This window comes from Cebidichthys violaceus, unplaced genomic scaffold, assembly GCF_023349555.1.
Source record: "Cebidichthys violaceus isolate CVI_PGR_0920_01 unplaced genomic scaffold, fCebVio1.0.p SCAF_67, whole genome shotgun sequence".
Taxonomy (NCBI): Eukaryota; Metazoa; Chordata; class Actinopteri; order Perciformes; family Stichaeidae; genus Cebidichthys; species Cebidichthys violaceus.
This window is the reverse complement of record NW_027176894.1, coordinates 478,789-495,059: the sequence shown is the minus strand read 5'-3', so window position 1 is coordinate 495,059 and position 16,271 is coordinate 478,789. Positions and strand designations below refer to the sequence as shown.

The 16,271-nt window shown below is 42.0% G+C and overlaps 2 protein-coding genes across 2 annotated transcripts; both read left to right on the top strand.

Annotated features, from left to right (window-relative positions):
* Positions 1-3,599: 3,599 nt before the first annotated feature.
* LOC137890612 (tripartite motif-containing protein 16-like) lies at positions 3,600-6,375 on the top strand. Its single transcript, XM_068734770.1, has one exon. It carries the CDS (start codon positions 3,969-3,971, stop codon positions 5,649-5,651), a length of 1,683 nt encoding a protein of 560 aa, XP_068590871.1. The 5' UTR covers positions 3,600-3,968; the 3' UTR covers positions 5,652-6,375.
* Positions 6,376-11,163: 4,788 nt separating this feature from the next.
* Positions 11,164-13,605, top strand: LOC137890613 (tripartite motif-containing protein 16-like). The gene has a single exon (XM_068734771.1). It carries the CDS (start codon positions 11,178-11,180, stop codon positions 12,876-12,878), a length of 1,701 nt encoding a protein of 566 aa, XP_068590872.1. The 5' UTR covers positions 11,164-11,177; the 3' UTR covers positions 12,879-13,605.
* The last annotated feature ends 2,666 nt before the right edge of the window (positions 13,606-16,271 follow it).

The window sequence follows — 16,271 nt, the reverse complement described above, 5'->3', positions numbered from 1 at the left end:
TCGACGATTTCACAGGTGAGTGAAATTTTTTTTCTGAAGGGGGTTTGGCTCTAACTGCAATCAGGCTCCACCTACAGGCAGGCCCAGATCACTTTGTTTCAAAGCACATGGCGAGGCACATGGTCAGATCCCAACAAATTATACTTGCAATCTTATTGTGAAATACATTTTGTATGTAGAAGTAATAAGGAGTCACAAGCTGCCCGCCTCTGAGCCCTCATGCTTATGAGGCATAAAAGGATAATATATTGTTTTGTTTTTTTGCTATCCCTGCACTATTGGTTGCTCGCTGCCATGGCAATTTGTTTTTTAGATCACTGTTATACTGTTCCACTTGAGCAAGTTGCTTTGCATAAGAGCATCGATTTTAGACACCTAGAGTTAAATGTAGAGACTGTCTGCAGCAGAGAGAGATTTATAACAACGTAGACAAAGGCAGGCAGAGGGTGAGTCTGGGGAAAGTTGAACTCTGTCACGGAGAGGCTCCTGACAAACCGCTTCTCCCTGCTTGGCTGCTTTAATGACAGGCAGCAAACTCATTCAGTAGGACAAACAAATCACTGGGACAAATCTCAGCAGGCATCTGCGATCGCACCCACACACGTGCTAACAATGCTGTAAAATCTATAACTCTGCTGGGGTCTTTGTTAGGGTCTCAACTCTTAGACAAAGGAAGACCGCGACTCTTGGACAAAGGAAGACCGCGACTCTTGGACAAAGGAAGGCCGCGACTCTTAGACAAAGGAAGGCCGCATGTCTTCGGTCAGCAAAGCAGTGGCAAAAAAATCAAATCAAAAGATCAAATCAAAAGATATTTAATCACTACAGAAGCAAAACAGTTACAAACCGAATACACTATAAATGACAAAAGCATCAATTTCATATAAGTGAGGCCCTGTCTGGGCCACGCGACAGACTCTGTCTGCCCCATGGTCAGGAGAAGGCCCAGGATTCAGTCCTCTTGTCCCTCCAAAGTCTCTGAGAAGTTCTCACCTCACAACCATCGATCAGCTCAACGATTGGCTGAAATCTGATAAGCTCCCCCTTGGCCTATGGCCCATTGTTCTGGGCAGACACCTCACTCAGCCAGCACGTATCCTTCCCCCGCTGCTGGCACATTCCTCAAACCCCCCTCACAGACACTCAATATACATAAAATTCCTCACATCTTCAAATAGGATTAAAACTGCACATGTATAAAAACTGAAGGGTCCATCGATGCAGAGATGGAGAAAAATGCTTCTCTGAGGAGTGAATGATAAAAACGTATGAAGAAAAGGTATAGGACACGCACAGAGGAATACATAAGATAATGTCTGTTTTTTTCCCCTCTAATGTCCATCTTGTCAACCTTTGTGGTCTCATTCAGGTCTCATGAAATTCAGCTTTTATTGTTGAATGGACTGAATAAGTTCTTCACAAACAAATCTAAATAAAGCTTTTCAGCAGTAAAGGCAGTGAGCCGTACTGTGCAGCGTTGTTGCAGTTTTAATGAATAGTAATCGTAACATATTTTGATATTATTCATGGCATAAAAGAATGATGGTACTCGGCTTACGCCATACGACAACATTAATTTAACTAACAGAATTTTTACATGATTCAATTTAGGATGCCATCCAATATGGGGAAAACTACCTACACAACTAAACTACCAAACGGAAAATAAATGAATAAAGAATAGGATATAGGCTGAGTAACGATGAACCACGAACAAATGAGAAGAAATGCATGTGACCAGGGAGTCTATCAATTAAATCTGTTTGACGTTTTACAGTAAATTTAGTTCAAATGATTTGTGTACAGTTACATAGTTGAGTTATTGAATCGCATTATTCCATCTCTTGCTCTGTGGTAGTTGGTTCGGCTTTCTCTGATATCTTAGGAACCTTGTCGTCTTTTTCGTTGAGGTTCGGGTTGAACCGTGTTTCCTTGTCTCCATCTCTCTCTAAATCGTTTTGAGTGTCAAGATTGACACCAAGTCTTATCTTGCGTCGGTCTAGATATATGGTAAATTGAGACCTTAAGGTTCCTGACAGAAGTCTCTGGACGAGGTGTATTAGTTCAGATTGTTAAATTGATTTATCTTTCCGTGGAAAAGGTATATGACATGTAGTCCTCACTACTTGAGTCTTTCTCCCCTCCACCAGTTAACTTTTAGACATCCTGCCTTTTCAAAACCTGGATGTAATTTTACTGGCATACCCCAACTATGTCATTCTCAGTTAATTACAGAATGTTTCAAACTTACCTCATGCAAAGTCCTGAGATGGTAAAGAGCCCAGTTGTGGGGAATAAAATAATAAAACAATTGTCCCTGCGTAAAACACACATTTGAAAATCAACGATCTGGAATTCAGAGACGTGACAGACTGTATGTGAGAAGTGGATTTAGTCACTGTGACGTCACCCATTGGTTTGTGGACGACCTTATTGAAGCCTTATGTTTGGCATTTTGTCCATTGCCATCTTGCTTTTTTGCAACCAGAAGTGACACAAGAGGGTGGAGCAAAGTACATGAACTGAAAACACACTTTGAAAGGGTTCAACTTGTGAAATGAAAACACAGACAATTCCCAGACCGGACAATGCTGGTGTACAGGCCTGTCAATCAAAAGGTAGCCACGCCTTAGAGGATACCCTGTTTTATGGTCTATTTTACTCTATGGGACCATCATGCTGTATTGAAAGATACATAAACTGATGTTTACTCAAGTAATAGGTCAAGTGAGAAGTAGTCATTTTCTCATAGATCGATATGCAATCGGACTCCTTTTTGCAACCACAGGAGTCGCCCCCTGATGGCCATTAGAAGGAATGCAAGTTTAAGGTACTTTCCCATTGGCTTCACTTTTCATACCGGAGGTTGCCGCCTGTAGATGTCAGAAGTGCCAGAGCTCTACCTATTTACTGCATTTGGTATGTAGGCAGTGTATTTAAGCGTGTGAACCAAGGATGCAGTGGAGGTTAGAGCTCCCCAGCTGAGTATTTCTGCATTTTCAGTCTACTCATACAGTGGTTACAGCTAAAAACACTGTCCCGACTCAGTGTCAGCTCATGTCATGGTGGAAGCAAGGCGCAAACCCTCTGGTTGCCCCTCAGGTAAACACTGTTAGCTCTGTCAGTGCTGTTGCTGTTCTTTGCACTGTTCATGCTGTTACCATAGCTGCAAGCCATCGACTCAGTCTTTGCCATGTTGAGAGCCTTGTGGAGGCAATTCCTCTGCTCTGAATATCGTTCAAGAACCTGAACCTAGAGAAAAACATTGATCGTAAAAGTGCATAGTGTCATACATCTATGCAACCAAAAAGCTAAAAGTGAAGCTTTAATAGATTAAAAGTTGTGATGAAAATGAGAAGTTTCAAAGCTTTGATGATTTAATTACATTTTTATATATAGATATATCTCTCTCTATATATAGAGATAGACCACAAAAGCGATCATTAAATATTTAAGGTAATAATTAAGGAACATTTGACCATTTAGTTTGATAACTCTCTATTGTCAGCCAGCCTGTTTTTAAGCAGTAAAAGAAAAAGTAACAGAAATTGAGGAAAAATGAGAGAAATATGGCGCTATGGCCAAAGCCTGAGGAAATATTATAAAATTAAGAAACTAAAATTATTTTAAACGGGAAAGAGGTGTTAACCGAGGCTCTGTTTGTAAATGAGGAAACAAAGTTCACATTCACAGCGCTGCTCCTCTTCCTGGAATGAAGCACAGCTTGATAACCCCTCCTTCTTCCTCCTGCTCTCAAACACAGCCGGCTCCACTCTGTCCACAGACTTCCTGGTTCCCTCCCCTTCAGATCTACAGTTTTAAAGATGGGTGTAACCAACATGGTGGTGAAGCGATAGAGCTGACAGGCTCCATTCACTGAACAAACACATGTTGTTCAGATCAGAAGTCAAAGCAGAGTCGCTTCTAGTGAAGTGAAACTCAGACAGTCGTTGTTACTGAGAGGTGAAATGGCGCAGAAAGGAGTTCAGCTGGATCGGGAAACCTTCGCTTGTTCCATCTGTCTGGATCTACTGACGGATCCGGTGACTACTCCCTGTGGACACAGCTACTGCATGAACTGTATTAAAAGCTTCTGGGATGAAGAGGATGTGAACAAACTCCACAGCTGCCCTCAGTGTAGGCAGACCTTCACACCGAGGCCTGTCCTGCTGAAAAACACCATGTTAGCAGTTTTAGTGGAGGAGCTGAAGAAAACTGGACTCCAAGCTGCTCCTGCTGATCACTGCTATGCTGGACCTGAAGATGTGTCCTGTGATGTCTGCACTGGGAGGAAACTGAAAGCCATCAAGTCCTGTCTCGTCTGTCCGGCCTCTTATTGTGAGACACACCTCCAGCGTCATTATGACGCGGCTCAATTAAAAAAACACAAGCTGGTGGACCCCTCCAAGAAGCTCCAGGAGAACATCTGCTCTCGTCACGATGAGGTGATGAAGATGTTCTGCCGTACTGATCAGCAGTGTATCTGTTACCTCTGCTCTGTGGATGAACACAAAGGCCACGACACAGTCTCAGCTGCAGCAGAAAGGACTGAGAGGCAGAGAGAGCTGGAGGTGAGTCGACTAAACATCCAGCAGAGAATCCAGGACAGAGAGAAAGACGTGAAGCTGCTTCAACAGGAGGTGGAGGCCGTCAATCGCTCCGCCGACGAAGCGGTGAAGGACAGCGAGAAGATCTTCACCGAGCTGATCCGTCTCATGGAGAAAAGAAGCTCCGATGTGAAGCAGCAGGTCAGATCCCAGCAGAAAAGTGAAGTGAGTCGAGTCAAAGAGCTTCAGGAGAAGCTGGAGCAGGAGATCTCTGAGCTGAAGAGGAAAGACGCTGAGCTGAAGCTGCTCTCGCACACAGAGGATCACAACCAGTTTCTACACAACTACCCCTCACTGTCACCACTCAGAGAATCTACAGACTCGTCCGCCATCGATATCCGTCCTCTGAGATACTTTGAGGACGTGACGGCGGCTGTGTCAGAAGTCAGAGATAAACTACAGGACCTTCTGAGAGACAAGTGGACAAACGTCTCACTGGCAGTGACTGAAGTGGACGTTTTACTGTCACCTTCACAAGCAGAGCCCAAGACCAGAGCTGAGTTCTTAAGATATTCAAGTGAAATCGCACTGGATCCAAACACAGCATTCACATATCTGTTATTATCTGAGGGGAACAGAAAAGCAACATTAGTGAGAGAACAACAGTCTTATTCTAGTCACCCAGACAGATTCACTGGAGAACGTCAGGTTCTGAGTAGAGAGAGTCTGACTGGACGTTGTTACTGGGAGGTGGAGTGGAGAGGAAGAGGAGTTTATGTAGCGGTCGCATACAAGAATATCAGCAGAACAGGGAGCTCTAAAGAATGTAGATTTGGATGGAATGACAAATCTTGGGTGTTAGATTGTGACAAAAACAGTTTTACATTTTTTTACAACAATATCCAAACTCCCGTCTCTGGTCCTCAGTCCTCCAGAGTAGGAGTGTACCTGGATCACAGTGCAGGTATTCTGTCTTTCTACAGCGTCTCTGAAACCATGACTCTCCTCCACAGAGTCCAGACCACATTCACTCAGCCTCTCTATGCTGGACTTTGGATTTATGCAAATTATGGAGCCACTGCTGAGTTCTGTAAACTAAAATAGTCAGAAGTGATTTAAGGAACAGCAAATTCATTTTTGTGTTTTAATCCTGAAACTCATTTTGTCTCCATTTTCGCTTAATTGCTGATTGTTCTTCAGCTGTCAATCAAACATTGTGGGCGGTGCTTTGACGTCTTCTCATTATTGTTCTGTAAATGTTTGAGTTTCTTTAGGTGGAGCTCCTTTCTGTGTCTGTTTAGCCATGGAGGCTATCACTGCTCATGATGATCTTTGTTGACCTGAACTGATATTTCTCTTCATGAAAATGTAAACTGCTCTGAGGTTTAAATGTTTGAAAAATATTAGTATTGATGTATTTGTTACTTGTTGTTTCTCTTCCACTGCATGGCTCTTAAAGAGAGAAATCACCAGAGCTTCTTTTATCAAAGATATTTAGTTCTCAACACTCTTTGTAAAGATTTCTTCAAGTGAAATTATGTTTATTTTCTACAACAGATTAAATGTTGTTCTTGTTGTTTTCTTAATCGTTATACAAAAGAGGTACTATGATGTATTATATAACTAATTATTATGATCATAATCAATAAGTAAATCATTCATTATTCTCTTTCACATAAGTGAGATTCTGGTCAAACAAATGTATTATGAGGATGAAGTGAATGTGTTCATGAAATCATTGAACAAGAGTCATTGAACAGACTTCACTGATGGGATGTGAACAAACTGAAGGTTCACATGATGAATAAAGTATTTCTTGATTCAAGAATGAACAAAGTCTTTTCTTCTTGTCTTATTTACAGGGTTTCATATAAAGCTGATGGAGAAAATGTGAAACTAATATGAGAGTATAAGTGAGTCACTTTTCCTCCTGAAACAGCACAAAGTACAGAGTTCATGTTTAGAGCAGAAGAACATTTGTCAGTCAGTCTCTGTCCTTTAAACTGTCCTCACTAAAACATCTTTGTCTCAGAGAAATGAGCAGAGTTTGAAATCAAGTGTCGCTTCTTACAACAACATTCTGTTTGTGCACTTAGTCAATAAAGAGGATTTATTACACTGACATGAAACAATATAGAAAAACAGTGAATTCATTTGGTGAAGTTTGGGTGTGAAGTGATTTACATCACCTAATATTACGACAGGGTGACTTGTCATATTTAACTTTTCACATATTGCTGTGAAACATGTTAACATCCAACAATCAACTAAAATAAGAAATTCTACTTGTTTGGTTTTCTTACAAAAACAAAACTAATATCACCACCTCACAGTCGTATGCCTCCGCCCAAACAGTCAAAAATGTCATCACTATTAATTTATCCTATTTGATATATATGTGAAATTGCCATAATTATCATATTAATTATTGAGTTTTAGCCACAATGGTCACAGTGATCTTGACCTTTGATGGACAAGTTCTAATCAGTTCCTCCTTGAGTTTGTGCCAAATTTGAAGAAATTCCCTCCAAGTGCCACGTTCTCAAAAAAGGACCGGACTGACAAACAACCGTCAAACATCATTTCTCCAGCCGTGGCAACCGCCAGTACGGAGGCATAAAAGCCTGAAAACGTCCACATTACCAGGTTGGGTTTGAGGTTCAGAAAGAGTTTGGTGCTTCGCTGTAGAACACTTCGTGGATGTGGGATGCAATGACATTTCCAACCAGTCCTCTGAATCACTGAAACAGGATTTCACTATTCTACTCTACTCCCTTTCGGTCCACGGTAAACGGGTCTTTATCAGTGGACCCATCCCCCCACACAACCGCGGCGTGGGTCGGTTCAGCCGCTTGCTGAGTCTACATACGTGGCTGAAGTCAACCTGCGCAGCCCGAAACGTGGCTTTTATTGATCATTTGAATCTTTTCTGGAAACGTCCTGCCTTTCTCCTCCCTGATGGCGTCCACCCAACTGGCTTGGGGTCACGCACTCTGACAATATTTTCTACTCCATCTTGACTTCACAGTGGCAGTTCTCAAAGCACTTTTGCTGTGATATTAACACAACTCACAATGATGTTGATTTTTTAGTACAGTCCTTTAATGAGCATTGAACCACATTGCTGGACAAAGTGGCACCTCTTAAGGAAAGGACCAGGGCTGCTTACAACACTTCTCCGTGGATGACAGACGCTGTCTGCAGCCTGAGACGGAAGTGTCGCAGGACAGAGCGGCTATGGAAAGCCACTGGGCTCAAAGTGCATCGCTCATATCTCAAAGACCTCAGAGCTTCTTTTAATGCTGGAGTAAAGGAAGCTAGAACTGCTTATTTTACCAACTTCATTTCTTCCTCAAAGAGAAATCCCAAGATTTTGTTTTACACAATTAATACAATTGTTTCACCGTCTGTCTCTACAATACCATGCTCCTCTGTTGATGATTGTAGCACGTTCCTTACCTATTTCATTGATAAGGTAATAGCTATTAGGTCTGGTATTCAGCCTGGGATTTGTTCATCTACCTGTAGCTCCTCTCAATCTCCTACTGTTCTGGACACTTTCCAGCCTATCAGCCTTCAAGACCTGATGGACTTAATTAACAAAACCATCATCTTGCCCTCTGGATGTTATACCATCCTCTCTATTTCAGAAAGTTCTGCCAATTATTGGCCCTACCGTAACATCTATTGTCAATTCCTCATTGTCGACAGGAATTGTCCCCTCCTATTTTAAGCATGCCACTATCCAGCCTATTAAAGAAACCCAATTTAGATCCGGCTTTGCCCATGAACTACAGGCCCATATCAAAACTACCTTTCCTTTCAAAAATCTTAGAGAAAGTGGTGGCCAACCAACTTACTGCTGCACTGGAGAGGCACAACATGTATGACAAATTCCAATCTGGGTTCAGCAAAAAACTCAAACCGCCCTACTGAGGGTTTCAAATGATATTCTCATGTCCTCTGATGCAGGTGACTGCTCTGTGTTTGTACTTCTGGACCTCACTTCTGCATTCGACATTGTAGACCATAACATCTCGATTAAGTGGCTACGTGGTTGGGTAGGCATATCTGGCATACCATTAGTCTGGTTTACACCTTACCTTGCTGACAGAAGTTTTAATGTCTGTGGGTGATTTTGTGTCTGTCACATCTCCATTGTCTTGTGGTGTACCGCAGGGCTCAGTTCTGGGGCCTCTGTTATTTTCCCTATATTTGTTACCTTTGGGACCGATTATAAAAAGTTATAATGTTGCCTATCATTTATATGCAGATGATATCCAACTCCATCTGTCATTCAAACGCAGTGAGGCTTTTGCATTAACTAGGATCCTGGACTGTGTAAATGCTATTGGAGACTGGACGGCAGCAAGACAGAGGTTCTAGTGATTGCACCAGATGAGTTTGTCTCGACGATCAAGCAGAGTATTGGTCCACTCTCCTCTGCTGCCCATTGCAACCTGCGCAATCTAGAGGGTTATTTCTGATCGATCCATGTCGTTTGACCCCCATGTTAAGCAGCTGTCCAGATCATGTTTCTTCCACCTAAGAAATATCAGCAAACTGAGATCTGTAGTATCAACAGCTGAACTGGAGATGATCATACACGCCTTCATCTCTTCACGCATTGATTACTGTAATTCCCTTTTCTCATCACTCAGTGTATCTGCTCTAAACCGTTTGCAGGTAATCCAAAATGCTGCCGCCAGATAACTCACTAGACAAATCGACGGTCTCACATCACCCGCATACTCCGATCTCTCCACTGGCTCCCTGTAGCATTTAGGATCCACTTTAAAATGCTCACCCTCACTTACAGAGCACTACGCGGTCAGGCTCCTACATATGTGACTGAATTACTACACCCTTACTCATCCGCTTTATAAATAAATCTTACTTACTTACTTACTCACAACCCCATTCTCCTTGGCATACTTCAGCCCATCCACCGACAGGTTGCGAGCTGTGGTTATCGAGGAGCAGGAGGCATGGCTTCTCCCTGCTGCATCTTGTATGGGACACAAAGTGTTCCTCCTTCATCCACCCACTCGGATTCGCCGCTCCTGCACTTCCGGTGGGGGCAGAAAGTAAAAAATGGTTGTAGAAGTTCACCCGGGGGAAGATGAAGAATGGGGGGGATACTATTCCCGGTGGCAGAGATGGCACAGGAGAGTGTTACCAGGGTTCCTCTCTCTGTGGAGGTCAAAGACCCGACTTGTCTGTAGCCTCTCCTGGCTACCATCTTGTGCGGCTTGTGGACAGTGGTGATACCCGTTTCATCCATATTCCACACCGACTGGGGCTCAAGCTTGTATCTAGCCATCACCTCCTCCAAGTTGGTGAAGAAATGGCCCACGTTGTGCTCATTAAAAGCACTGGCATGTGCTCGGCTAGTGGCCTCCAGGGTCCTGATGGAAAGCGATGGGTGACTGCCCTCATCATGACATCTGGTGGAGTCGGGCCCTTCTTCGTCTTCCGAGTAAAGTTTCTGCCCATGTTTCTTTATAAAAGAAGAGAGAGAGGAATAGTAATCTCACCATGCATGATTTGACGACCAACCCCAACTGGAATTTCTTGCTAGCATCAAGGCTAACAACTAGTTAGCTATAGCTAACAACAATCTAAACTACAGCTTTCCCGTCACACTTTTTAAGGGTAACAATTGTTTTGTTAGAAACCCATTGTGTAAAAGCCTAGAAGAAAAATACTGAGGAGCTGAACATTTACACTTTGACATGAAAAAGACAAAAAGTCCTCTCACCTCAAGTTCAGCTGTCTTACTCCAGAGAAGACTGTCGGTGAGCTCTGACCCCAATTCTGGACATTTCAATACCAGAATTTGGGAGACAGCGCCCTCTGGTGGCAAGAAGAAATAATGACTGAAAACCAACCCCATTCTCCCTACTGCTATTTGAATGCTAATCACTGCTAGCATGCTAACGTATTAGCTTATGTTGTTGTTATGCTATCCCTCTAAAATGACTTTCCCCAAAGGGGCCACATGAGAAACAGGGACTGTTGTGGAGGGCCGGACCAATAAACTGAACTCAATCCTGCTCTATATTATTCCACCTCTTTATAAAAAGCAGTAAATTGTTTGGTTTTGATGAGCTGTGAGTGGTAAAAGTAAATATTATGATCAGTGGTGGAATATAATTAGTACTTTTGCTTAAGTATTGTACTAAAGTACAAATTCAAGGTAGTTTACTTGAGTATTTCCATTTTATTCAACTTTGTACTTCCACTCCACTACATCTCAAAGATAAATATTGTACTCTTTACGCCACTACATTTGTCTAACAGCTCTAGTTACAAGTTACTTTGCACATTATAATTTTTCAAACCCTTTCTAACTACCCAAACTAAACAACGGAATGAAGCACAGCTTGATAACCCCTCCTTCTTCCTCCTGCTCTCAAACACAGCTGGCTCCACTCTGTCCACAGATTTCCTGGTTCCCTCCCCTTCAGATCTACAGTTTTAAAGATGGGTGTAACCAACATGGTGGTGAAGCGATAGAGCTGACAGGCTCCATTCACTGAAAAAACACATGTTGTTCAGATCAGAAGTCAAAGCAGAGTCGCTTCTAGTGAAGTGAAACTCACACAGTCTTTGTTACTGAGAGGTGAAATGGCGCAGAAAGGAGTTCAGCTGGATCGGGAAACCTTCTCTTGTTTTATTTGTATGGATCTACTGAAGGATCCGGTGACTACTCCCTGTGGACACAGCTACTGCATGAACTGTATTAAAAGCTTCTGGGATGAAGAGGATGTGAAGAAACTCCACAGCTGCCCTCAGTGTAGGCAGACCTTCACACCGAGGCCTCTCCTGCTGAAAAACACCATGTTAGCAGTTTTAGTGGAGGAGCTGAAGAAGACTGGACTCCAAGCTGCTCCTGCTGATCACTGCTATGCTGGACCTGAAGATGTGTCCTGTGATGTCTGCACTGGGAGGAAACAGAAAGCCATCAAGTACTGTCTGCAATGTCTGGTCTCTTATTGTGAGAAACACCTCCAGGCTCATTATGAATCCCCTGCCTTTGAGAAACACAAGCTGGTGGACCCCTCCAAGAAGCTCCAGGAGAACATCTGCTCTCGTCACGATGAGGTGATGAAGATTTTCTGCCGTACTGATCAGCAGTGTATCTGTTACCTCTGCTCTGTGGATGAACACAAAGGCCACGACACAGTCACAGCTGCAGCAGAAAGGACTGAGAGGCAGAGAGAGCTGGAGGTGAGTCGACTAAACATCCAGCAGAGAATCCAGGACAGAGAGAAAGACGTGAAGCTGCTTCAACAGGAGGTGGAGGCCGTCAATCGCTCCGCCGACGAAGCGGTGAAGGACAGCGAGAAGATCTTCACCGAGCTGATCCGTCTCATGGAGAAAAGAAGCTCCGATGTGAAGCAGCAGGTCAGATCCCAGCAGAAAAGTGAAGTGAGTCGAGTCAAAGAGCTTCAGGAGAAGCTGGAGCAGGAGATCTCTGAGCTGAAGAGGAAAGACGCTGAGCTGAAGCTGCTCTCGCACACAGAGGATCACAACCAGTTTCTACACAACTACCCCTCACTGTCACCACTCAGAGAATCTACAGACTCGTCCGCCATCGATATCCGTCCTCTGAGATACTTTGAGGACGTGACGGCGGCTGTGTCAGAAGTCAGAGATAAACTACAGGACCTTCTGAGAGACAAGTGGACAAACGTCTCACTGGCAGTGACTGAAGTGGACGTTTTACTGTCACCTTCACAAGCAGAGCCCAAGACCAGAGCTGAGTTCTTAAGATATTCAAGTGAAATCACACTGGATCCAAACACAGCACAGACAAATCTGTTATTATCTCAGGGGAACAGAAAAGCAACATTAGTGAGAGAACATCAGTCTTATTCTATTCACCCAGACAGATTCACTTCATGGTATCAGGTCCTGAGTAGAGAGAGTCTGACTGGACGTTGTTACTGGGAGGTGGAGTGGAGAGGAGGAGGAGTTTATGTAGCAGTCGCATACAAGAATATCATCAGAACAGGGAGCTCTAAAGAATGTAGATTTGGATGGAATGACAAATCTTGGGCGTTAGATTGTAAAAAAAACAGTTTTATATTTTTGTACAACAAGATCCAAACTCCCGTCTCTGGTCCTCAGTCCTCCAGAGTAGGAGTGTACCTGGATCACAGAGCAGGTATTCTGTCTTTCTACAGCGTCTCTGAAACCATGACTCTCCTCCACAGAGTCCAGACCACATTCACTCAGCCTCTCTATGCTGGACTCATGTTTTATTATGGTGGACTTTTTTTTCTTTCTGATGGAAACAGTGCTGAGTTCTGTAAACTAAAATAGTCAGAAGTGATTTCAGGAACAGCAAATTCATTTTTGTGTTTTAATCCTGAAACTAATTTTGTCTCCATCATTGTCGCTTAATTGCTGATTGTTCTTCAGCTGTCAATCAAACATTGTGGGCGGTGCTTTGACGTCTTCTCATTATTGTTCTGTAAATGTTTGAGTTTCTTTAGGTGGAGCTCCTTTCTGTGTCTGTTTAGCCATGGAGGCTATCACTGCTCATGATGATCTTTGTTGACCTGAACTGATATTTCTCTTCATGAAAATGTAAACTGCTCTGAAGTTTAAATGTTTGATAAATATTAGTGTTGATGTATTTGTTACTTGTTGTTTCTCTTCCACTGCATGGCTCTTAAAGAGAGAAATCACCAGAGCTTCTTTTATCAAAGATATTTAGTTCTCAGCACTCTTTGTAAAGATTTCTTGAAGTGAAATTATGTTTATTTTCTATAACAGATGAAATGTTGTTCTTGTTGTTTTCTTAATCGTTATACAAAAGAGGTACTATGATGTATTATATAACTAACTATTATGATCATAATCAATAAGTAAATCATTCATTATTCTCTTTCACATAAGTGAGATTCTGGTCAAACAAATGTATTATGAGGATGAAGTGAATGTGTTCATGAAATCATTGAACAAGAGTCATTGAACAGACTTCACTGATGGGATGTGAACAAACTGAAGGTTCACATGATGAATAAAGTATTTCTTGATTCAAGAATGAACAAAGTCTTTTCTTCTTGTCTTATTTACAGGGTTTCATACAAAGCTGATGGAGAAAATGTGAAACTAATATGAGAGTATAAGTGAGTCACTTTTCCTCCTGAAGCAGCACAAAGTACAGAGTTCATGTTTAGAGCAGAAGAACATTTGTCAGTCAGTCTCTGTCCTTTAAACTGTCCTCACTAAAACATCTTTGTCTCAGAGAAATGAGCAGAGTTTGAAATCACGTGTCGCTTCTTACGACAACATTCTGTTTGTGCACTTAGTCAATAAAGAGGATTTATTACACTGACATGAAACAATATAGAAAAACAGTGAATTCATTTGGTGAAGTTTGGGTGTGAAGAAGTTGTATTGAGTCCTCCTCACACACATGAGACAACAGATACTGATGAAAGTTCAGAATGAGGCTGTCATGTTGGTTCAGTGTTTATCTGTCACCTCACAGACAGACCATGTTGTGAAGTTTGAATCCAGACTCGACTCAAACTTCTTGTGACTCATTTTGTCCAGAAGTGAAATCTGTCCAGCCACCAAACAGCCTGCTGAGCTCAAGAGTTTCTCTAATTCATCCTCAGTTATTGTGGCACTGGGTGTTTGAGAAGACAGGGATGTATTACACCCCCCCCCCCCCCACACACACACACACACACACACACACACACACACACACCTATTTTTTGTAATTAAGTAAAAGCTGAGGTCTCAGAAACATTTTCTATTTCTTTGTCACTTACCTGTATCATGCTGTCATCAGGTCTTTTACTGGGATGTGTGGTTATTGTGTTTCTGCTAAGCCCAACATTGTCAGCAGAGGGCGCTCTAGGCAGTATACTGAGCATCAGTAGTAACGTAAGTAGAGCAGAAGAAAGCCGTCAGTAGTGATGAGCGAAGTGTCATCAGAACAGAGAGCGCTTCTCACCTGACCTCATGTGTTTTCATAGATTTACATGTAAACTGACTTTAAACAGAAACATGTTAGATATAACATCTGTATTCACTTGAGAAGCCTTAGTAACTGTAAAATAAAGACATTTCATTGTCGTCACTAATGAGTGACTTCTACTGTTAAAATGGCGGAGCTCATTGAAGTAATTCTGCTCCCTGCTAGAAACAGACACATAAAGAACATGGCAATAATATTAACACTTTAAAAAAGAGAAACAACCAAATTAACTATTTACTGAACTATTTATAATTAACTATTAAAACCAGATACACCCGTAGGTCCCCCATTTGGACGCAGAGTACATCAAAACTTAGAGTTTTGTGTTAAAAGTAACTGGCAGAGAACCCACGAAGAACGAATATAGTGATGTTATAGTTCTGCAGAAACCTCAGCGTCCTGGGAACAACATGAACTAGGTCACTTCTACATGAGACAAACACATCTCCCATCAGCCAAGCAAACAAATAACAAAATATCATAAATCATACTCGATATGACTGGGACAGACCGGAGAAAAAGGCTGCTACACTCCGTTAGCAACGTGCTACCTACGAACATGCAGCATGAAAAAGCACGAGCGCCTGACGGAGATTACGGACATAGTTTCCATTTCTCTCCCCGGTAAACCATCGCAGAGATATTCAGCTTCGAACACAAAAAGTCACACAGCTTTCATCGAATATTGTACTTACTTTTGGTCGAAACTCAGCGAAAAAATGGAATATCTCCGTACTTCCACTGCATGTATGTCCAGCTGCTGGTGCTCCGTGTGAATCCGTTCGATTCGTGTCTCTCCGACACTCCTCGGATTCTTGGGAGGGTTGGAAGCTCAGCAAATCAGATTTCAGAGCTGGACCTTTTTGAGCTTTATTGGCTAATAGTGCTGTCAATCATCTAGCTTTCAATTCCAGGCAATTATATTGGCTCCTACGGTTCGAAGGATGTCTCAATGGTGAAAATCGGAGAAGGGGGCGCTGAGATACAGCCCTGAACAGAGAGTCTGAAGCAGGATTTGACCTTAAACTAAATAACTAAAAAGGGCATAGAAAGAGCTTAAAACACTCAAAAAAGGTCCAATCTTCGGTCTATTGATTCAATGAACATCATGAGTGATACATAGAAGTGATATAGAGTGTTTTTGAATTTTAAAAATACTTTTTTATTCAAATATTGGAGTATTTGATCAGTTTTCTAATTTGAAATGCTCTATATTTCATAAATGTTTCACTGTATCTATGTATAGCTGTGTATATAGAGCCTATATCAGTTGTTCTAAGAGCCCAGCATATTAAAAGTCTTGGATACCCATACTTTCCAAAAAACAATACCCTAAAAGTGCTGTTTTTCAAGATCGAGCTTTTGAGTTTTCCAAGTTCTGCTGTGTTCCATCCTTATCTTATGTGAACCAGTAACATGTATTCTGATAGTTCCATGATTTTTCTCATCTCAAAAATCTATAAAAAAAAATTTTTTTTTTTTTTTTTTTTATACAATTAATTAGGTATTTCTTATCTTTATTCGAGCTGAGGCCTGCAAATAGGCCTCGTTTTTAAAAGGTTAAAATAAGCAAAATGATCTGCCAACAGAACAGGAACATTTTACTTGGCAAGATCTTTTTAAAACAAGTACAAATATCTAGCCTCAAAGAACCCAACTATATCTTTAAACTAGTGTGGTATTATTCAAATGTGAGACCTGGAACAACTGCAAACTGA

Excerpts from the sequence above, each read along its gene's own strand:
- LOC137890613 (XM_068734771.1), top strand. The coding sequence starts at position 11,178 with ATGGCGCAGAAAGGAGTTCAGCTGGATCGGGAAACCTTCTCTTGTTTT.
- LOC137890612 (XM_068734770.1), top strand. The coding sequence starts at position 3,969 with ATGGCGCAGAAAGGAGTTCAGCTGGATCGGGAAACCTTCGCTTGTTCC.